The following is a 7,692-nucleotide window of genomic DNA, read 5'->3' as shown; positions in this document are numbered from 1 at the left end:
GGCGCGGACGTGCGGGACATCCTGGAGCTGGGCGGCGTGGAGTCAGAGAACACGGGCACCATCAACAAGAAGGATATCATCAACTCGGATAAGGTGAACTGCGGTGCCCTGAGGAGCTGCTGCTTGTTTTCTGGGCACTGACTGACCTTGCATGTGGTGTCTGGGGTGAATATTGGAAAAAAGATGTAATAAAGCATGTTCCTGCCATAGTCCATTTATATTTGGGCTTCCTAGGAGTGTCTAGAAATGCCTGTAGGGCCCCACTCCTGCGTTCCTGATGTTCTTGGTTAACTGCGCTGTGGCACGTGGGGCTGTGTTTAAGCTGGAGCTGTCTAAGTGGTGTCCTGGTGAGCTGGGCCTGGCCTCAGTGCACTTGCAGCTGTCTCAAAAATTCACGTTTTGTGGAGTAAGTGTGAAGTGTGTTTACTATCTAGCCACCAAGCAGATGGAAATAATATAACACAGTCCTGTCTTAGAAGGAAAAAACATTGTCTGACTTGATTAAACAATAAATGTCTTCAAATGACAGAAGCAGTCCCCAAGGTGGTGAAGGTGTGTGGCTGGGGTTTGGGAGAACTGGGAGGTGTTGCCTGTGGGAATGCTGGCAGGTTAGTGAGCTCTGTTATGGATGTACGCTGTCATGAGCTGTGTTCTGTGTGGTAATTTGCCATGGTCTGTTGTTGCCTTCTGTATTTTAAACTTGGGCGAGATCTTGGCTGCCCCATACTTTGCAAGGTGTTGGCAAAGTCAGTTCACAAGTAGTTATGAGATGTGGAGGCGCTTGGAAACGAGCTGGGGGGAGATGAAATCCCCAGGAGCTCTCTGTTTGTTTGGGAAAAATACAAGAAAAAAAGAAACATATGCTACCACCTTATCCCTAAAAGTACTTCCTGACTGTCTTTGTTTGGCTGCACTGAAATGTTTGTCTTTGAAGAGAAGCACAGTGGTTTCATGACTGCCTTACTGGGGATAGGACACACAGTATAGTTACTGTGATGGAAAACTGATGAGTTTCAGTGATTTAAAGGCTGAAATGTTAAAATTGTCGATTCTCAGCTGTGTTGGTGGATAGTGTGTGCGGTGAGCAGCTCGTCGGTAGGATTCAACCTGTGATTTTGCGCCACTGAATGTTTGGAGTTATAAGTCCTTTAATTTAGATGCATTTGTCTGTTAGCTAGCAGAGAGCGGAACGAGTACTGGTGGCTGTCTGTCTCTCTTTTGGAGCAGAGAATAAGATGGGTTTCTCCTGAAATTTACTGTAATGGAAAGAGAGAGGAAGGGGAGGTGCAGTGAGGGTGTTTAGGGGGAGTGCAGGAGGCTGCTTGGAGCTGTGAAACATTCTGAATTTCTACAAAGTACAGAAACTAAATCAAACCAAAGGTATAAGCCATTGTTGCATGGAGAGAGCAAAATTGCTAATAACAGTGCGGCACTTGCTCAGGAAGTAGATCTGTTCTCAATTAGAAAAGAAACAGATTGATGTCTTTAAATCACAGGAGAACCATGAAGTACTTTTCAGTCCATTAGTGACTGAGAATGTTAAAATAAAAATTACTAGGCATAAAAACATTTAAATCAGCAGGACCAAGTAATTTGTTCTCAACTCCTAAAAGAGCTGGCTGAGCTGATCTCTGGCCTGCTGATACTAACTTTTAATAAATCTGTGAACTTTGGGGGAATTCCAGAAGCCTGTGTTCAAACAGGGTGTGTGGTGACCTGCAGGTAACTGCCTTGGTTGGCCTTACATCGCTCCTGGGCAAAGTGATGGACACACTAGGAGAAAGGTGTTTGATTAGGAGTAAAAAGGTGCTGGTATAATGAATGTCTGTCGTGAAGTTTTATGGAAAGTAGCTGTAGTCCAAGATGATAGATTATTATTTTTTAGTAGGATTTGGAATTTGCTTGAGAAAGGTGACTGTATGGCTTTAATACTAATTATGTTACAGTTTTACTACTGCAAAATACTCTGATTTAAAAGTTGGTAGCGATATGGTAAATGAGTACTTAAAAGTAGTGACATGGCTAGTAGTTATAAAGATGGTACCATTAGACCAAATGCTCTGGACTGCTCAGCAAGCTTGGCCCACTTAAATAAAGTGTCCCTTGGTAATGTGACTGTCACTGTGTCTACCTGAAGCCAAAGCTGATTACTTTATAAACTTGTATATGTGATATGACGTGAACTGTGTCTTAGAAACCATCATTTCTGACAAGGTTTTAGGGGCCAGATTGAGTTGCCTGCACTGAATTGCTAGTGTGAAGAAACTATATTAAAAAAAAACCCCAAAACAATCTTTGCTGTATAAATGGGAGAGCAGAGGCAGGAGCAGAGGTTTACTTTTGTAGGTGATACCAGTAGTTTTGACGTGAGGCTACTGCAAGTGCTTGATCACAACTGGTAAAAACTGAAGTTACTGTAAAACAAAATGAAAAAAAGTAAGAGAAGGAAGGATGACATTTCTTATTATCTTCTCTAAAAGGTAATCACTTAATTAAATGCATTAATACCTTCACGTGAGGACAGTGCCTTCCTAGTAAAAAAAAGGCTTAGTGCACCAGCCCCTGAAAACTACAGCCAGATGTTCAACTTGGAATTTAAGTGTGTGTTATCAGCAACAGCAGTGTCTGAGTACTGGTGAGGGCTATCACTGAAAGCGTGTGCGTTTTGTCTGTCAGTGTCCACCAAGAACAGGCACTTTCCTGGAGAAATTAAAGGTGTCTAAAACCAGATAAAAGTGAAAACTATCACAGGGTGCCAGGTTATGTAGTTCCCTCGGGGATTGTTACTTCTGAGTCTAAAATGTAGTTTGTTTGTTTTTTACAGAAAAAATCTAAGAAGTCTTCAGAGACGTTGACGTTTAAGAGGCCAGAAGGGATGCACCGAGAAGTTTATGCACTCCTCTACTCTGACAAAAAGTAAGAGCTTATGGTCATCTGTGCAGGCTGTGGGGTAGCCTGGGCTTTTGGAGGCAGGGCAGCATGCCCTTGAAACCACGGGCAGTCTCACTTCCCAGATTGATTCCCCTTTGTACTTGGCCTGTGCCTGTGCCCTTCTCTCTTAGACAGTCATGGACAGTGTCTGTCTTCTCTCTTCTAAATTTGAGGGGTTTGCTCTGTGTAGGAGATGAAATAGGTACAGGCACAATAGTCCAGCGCAGACAAAGCAGTGCTCTTACCCTTCTGTATCTAATTCTCTTTTATCCACAACTGGGAATAGCACCTACTTTTATCTCTGCAAAAAGAGTCCTGCTGCAGCCTGTATTTAACTCGTTATGGATTGTGCCCTTGCCCCAGAGGTCTCTTGCATGGTTTGCTTTCCAGATGGTTCTGTTCAAACCCACCCGTGCTGTGTATTCTGTCCTGATGCAGGAAGCATTGCAGTCTGGGAAGTACAAAACCTGGAATAAAGCTTAAACTTAGGTTTTCCCGCCCTAAACATTGTGGTGGCAGATCCTACTCCGAGTCTGAAATCTCTTTGGGTTTGTTCTGGGCTGCTTCTTGCTTCTCATCAGCCATTGCTTTTCTCCACCCCAGGGATGCACCTCCACTGCTGCCAAGTGATACAACTCAGGGTTATCGAACAGTCAAAGCAAAACTGGGGTCCAAGAAAGTCCGACCTTGGAAGTGGATGCCTTTCACCAATCCAGCGAGAAAAGACGGAGCGATGTTCTACCACTGGAGGAGAGCAGCAGAGGAAGGGAAGGACTACCCATTTGCCAGGTTCAATAAAGTAAGTGGGAGCACTTTCGAACAAAAGCATATAAATAGCAGCTGGAAAATACCCTTCAGTCCGCTTCTCCAGTGTCCAGAGAGGAAGTTGGTTCTTTCAACAAGTGAAGGTCGAGTTAGATTTGGCAATTGCATTTTAAATTGCAGCGTGGCCTGCAGCCATGTGACCATGGACTATGATGTCTCCAAATCATTGAAGCTAAGTGGGCTCAGGATGTGGTCAGAGCTTGCTAGAGCCCCCTGTGTTTCAGGTGTGCGGTCGCTGACTTGGTAAGGAGACGCTGACATCTAATTCAGTTCCCAGTCAGCACCCTCCCCCTGATTACAGGCTCTGGATAGTAAAAGATACTCTATTCTGAGTGAGGCTTTAAAGTCATAAGTCTTGTTATTTTGCCCAGTATGAAAAAAGTCGCTTGAGCTTCGTGGCCAGAAAACTGTCTTGCAGCCTCTTGGCCAGATTCCAGCACAGACGCTGAATTATGCTGTGTTCCCTCTGAAATTGCTCCTGTGGTATCAGTGTGGTGCAGGACCCTGTTCTTTGCGTCTTGTATTAAATTGTCACATGTGTTGTTGTAATCTCCTGCTGTCTTTTGTCCCAGATGTATCTGCTTTGAGTGGTTGAGGCTTTCATGTGTATACACAAAGAAAACTACATCAAGATTTATACTTCAAAGTCAGGACCTCCAGATTTAGGAAGGAGCAGAGTTAGGGTGCCGCCGTAATGTAATTTAAGCCCCTTCATCATGCAAATCTGAAGGGGAAAAAAAAAGGGTGTGCCAACGTGATTCTACAAAAGCTCTGCTTGCGTGTCACTGTATACAACATTTTAAGTTTGTAACCCACAGAGCATCAGCTCTAACAAAGCCTGGCTTCCTGCAGAGTTAAGTGGTTGGTTGACCTGATATGTTAGAAGGCTCAAGCTCTGACTGATGCTTTTCCTCTTGCTGGGACATTGGTAAGAGCCTCCTGTGGTATCTCTTCTCTGATGTCTAAGGTGGAAGTCTGAAGTGTGACTCTACTTAGTCAAGGCACCTACCTAGCTGTCTGAGTGGAACTTTGGGAGTGTAATTGTTTCTAAGACTCTACTGCTGTAACAGTTTTCGGCTGAGTTCAGCTGAGTTTATCAGAGGGGACCACACATGGGTGTTGTAATGATATGATTCTTGTTTCCTTAACTTTTATCATGTACCGTGAATTGACAGACTGAAGAGCCTTCAGCAAGGCTGCAACCTTTAGATTAGTGGTAGAGACTTCTGCCATCTGTGCTTGAACAATTTCTTAATGCTAGGAGCAAGTTGTTAACCTTGTGGATCCGTGGTGGAGAGGGTAGAAGGCACTGATGAGGTGTTTTGCAGATATTTGCCATGTCAGAGAAATTTTATTTATTTATTTTTCCAGACTCTTCTGTGGGTTCCTTCTCACATACTTGACACCTCTGCCCGAACCTCTCGCTCCCCTTGGTGTGAGCCCATTTTCCTGTGTAGTCTGTCCTATTGGTCGCTCAAGCTCTTTAACCTGGCTCCTGTGTCACTGCTTTGCCTTTTCTCTGTATTTCCAGTCTCCAAACTCCCTCCTCTTCATTGTGAGATCCAAAATGTAAACTTAAATTTTGCAGTTTACACTGAGCCTTGATCCAGGGTGTGAAATAGGAATAAAAAAGCAGCTTCACTGGTTCCAGAGAAAAGGCCTCTCTCAGCCAATATTCTGTTTGTGGCAACCATTAGTCAAGGCTTAGAGACAGAGCATGAGAATGGGGCAAATACACAGCATTTTTTTTTTTTTTTCTACTTCTGATGGTCTTTGACTTAAGGATTTCCTAACTTGAAATTCGTGTTTAATAATTCTTACAAGGTATGTTCAAGGCAGAAAGCTGCTTTGTGACTATTCCATGGTAATGACTTCTTCAGGTGTGCAAAGGTGTTTCTTCTGTTCATTTTAAACTGCTGTCTTGGGGTTTTGTTTGGTGCCTCTGAGATCTTGTGTTACATGGTGTTGTAAATTGTCCTTGCTGTGTACGGTGCTTTCTGTAATTTGACGTACATCTGTCCTTCTGTGCCCTGTCTCACCCTTCTTGTTCTCAAATATCCTTTCTTTTGAAATGAGTGGATTGGGAGTGAGAGTTTCACTTATGAAAGCTTGGCGGGTTTGTACCTTGGCTGTGTTTCTCTTTATTTCCCTGATCATTTTTACTGTTTGGTTTGTCATTTCACCACTACTAGGCATTGTGCTGATGTTTTCACAGAACTGTCTGATGGCTCCAGGATCTTTCCTGAGCAGTTTCAGCTGATTTAATGTCCATCATTGTGTGAGTTTATACTGTGAAATGTACAACTGAGAGGGGTTTTCTGGACCATTGAATCATCTTCTTGGCTCTTTCAGGTCCTGCACCATCCAGTCCCTTTCATAAACTGATAAAGTTTCTTTTGAAAAGCACTTGGATTTTCCTGCCCCTCATGCTTTCTTGGGAAGTTGTTCCAGACTGTCTCTGCTCCATTTCTCATTTCCAGGTTAAATTTTCCATGTTAAATTGACATTTCTTTGCAAGCCCATTTCTTTATCCTTATTTCATTTGTTCTTTTCTTCCTGTAGGTATTCCTTTCATTCCATCTAACATATTTGAAGCCTGCAGTCAGATTCCCTTTCAAACCTCTTTTGCTAGGCTCCTTTCTCTTCCAGTCTGCTGTGGGAAGACAAGCTCCCCACCCCATTACTCATCCTCGTTGCTCTTCTCTGTACTTGTTCCCATTTCAGTTCATCTTTCCTGAACAGGGGTCAGTAGAGTTGTAGTTGGTATTCCTGCCAAGGTCTTGTTGTGCAACTGAAACCCTGCCAATTTCTGCTGGAAATCCCTCTCTGGGGGTCATATTTGCATTTTCATGGCTACATTGCATTTGAACTTGTAGGCATCCCATGGTTGGCTCAAACTTTCCATCTGATGTGTTCCTACCTTTTCACTTAGCAGTTCTTACCTGAGAAGCCATGAGGGGGGCTGAGGAAGTGTTTTGGGGACTACTTTTTGCTCTTGTCCCATTCTCTTCTTTGATCCTTTCCATCTACTGCAGAGGACCCTGGTGGCTCTTTTCATGTACGTATGCTACTCTAGAAAATACTTTTTTTTATGATGTACATAGGACATCCTTACCGTGTCTAGCAGGGTGTCTTTTCTCCTGGTGGAAGTGATACTTGAAGGCTGAAGTGCAGTGCATCCCCAAGAGGTATGCTTCACCTTTAAACTTCTATGTCTAAGTGCTGGAGGAAGGGCAGTAGACATAAAGAGGCTGTTATTTGGAGACTCAGAAATGCTCCCCTGAGCTGTATGGAGTCCATGAGGATGACTTTTCTGGTGTAGGACTTGGGAGGGGACAGAAGTGTCGAAGCCTGTGTACTGCTGGCATGCACATGATGTTTTCTTGTGGAGGCAGAACCTCCTCAGGCCGAGAAAAGTTCCACTGGAGGAGTGGTGGGAGAGGGTGAGGGAGGAAAGCACAGGCTTTTTTGCACTTTCGCTTCACCATGTGCTAGGACTTCCCCTAATACTGTAAGTATTTTTACTGTTCCTTTGGTCCTCACGTGACACTTGTGCTCTGGATGGAGCCCTTGCAGAGCAGTTCCAGGCTGGGAATAGTGGTGTGGGTTTGGCCTTTTAGGCGCCTGGGACACTCCCAGAGTTGGACTGTTGTTTGTCCCTGTGGCTCTGCTGGAGAAAGGGTGGATGAGGAACGAAGGGACAAAGTTGCTTACCGAGTTTATGGTCCTCAATTATACAACATCCAGCCTTTTAGATCTTCATAGCACTGTCTGCACCAAACATGAAAGAAGTGGGTTGTATATCAAAGCAGAAGGTGTGCTGAAGGCTAGGGTACAGCTCCTCACCTCTCCTGTTCTTCCTGTACAAGTGGGCATGTCCCAACCCAAGTAAAGAATCGACTGTCAGAGCAGTTTATGCCAAGGTGTTGGTGCTGC

General features: G+C 44.1%; 1 protein-coding gene across 1 annotated transcript in view; it reads left to right on the top strand.

The window, feature by feature from the left end:
• Window positions 1-3: 3 nt before the first annotated feature.
• Window positions 4-7,692, top strand: part of DMAP1 (DNA methyltransferase 1 associated protein 1) — a gene marked incomplete at its 5' end in the record, with an annotated part of 27,934 nt that continues 20,245 nt past the window's right edge. Inside the window, 3 exons of the mRNA XM_010168182.1 lie at window positions 4-93; window positions 2,825-2,916; window positions 3,535-3,730. Coding sequence (XP_010166484.1) covers window positions 4-93; window positions 2,825-2,916; window positions 3,535-3,730 — 378 coding nt within the window. The remainder of the gene's footprint in view (window positions 94-2,824; window positions 2,917-3,534; window positions 3,731-7,692) is intronic.

This window comes from Antrostomus carolinensis, unplaced genomic scaffold (genome assembly GCF_000700745.2).
Source record: "Antrostomus carolinensis isolate BGI_N321 unplaced genomic scaffold, ASM70074v2 scaffold26145, whole genome shotgun sequence".
NCBI lineage: Eukaryota > Metazoa > Chordata > Aves > Caprimulgiformes > Caprimulgidae > Antrostomus > Antrostomus carolinensis.
The sequence above is the reverse complement of the archived record's forward strand: the minus strand, read 5'-3'. Positions and strand labels throughout refer to the sequence as shown.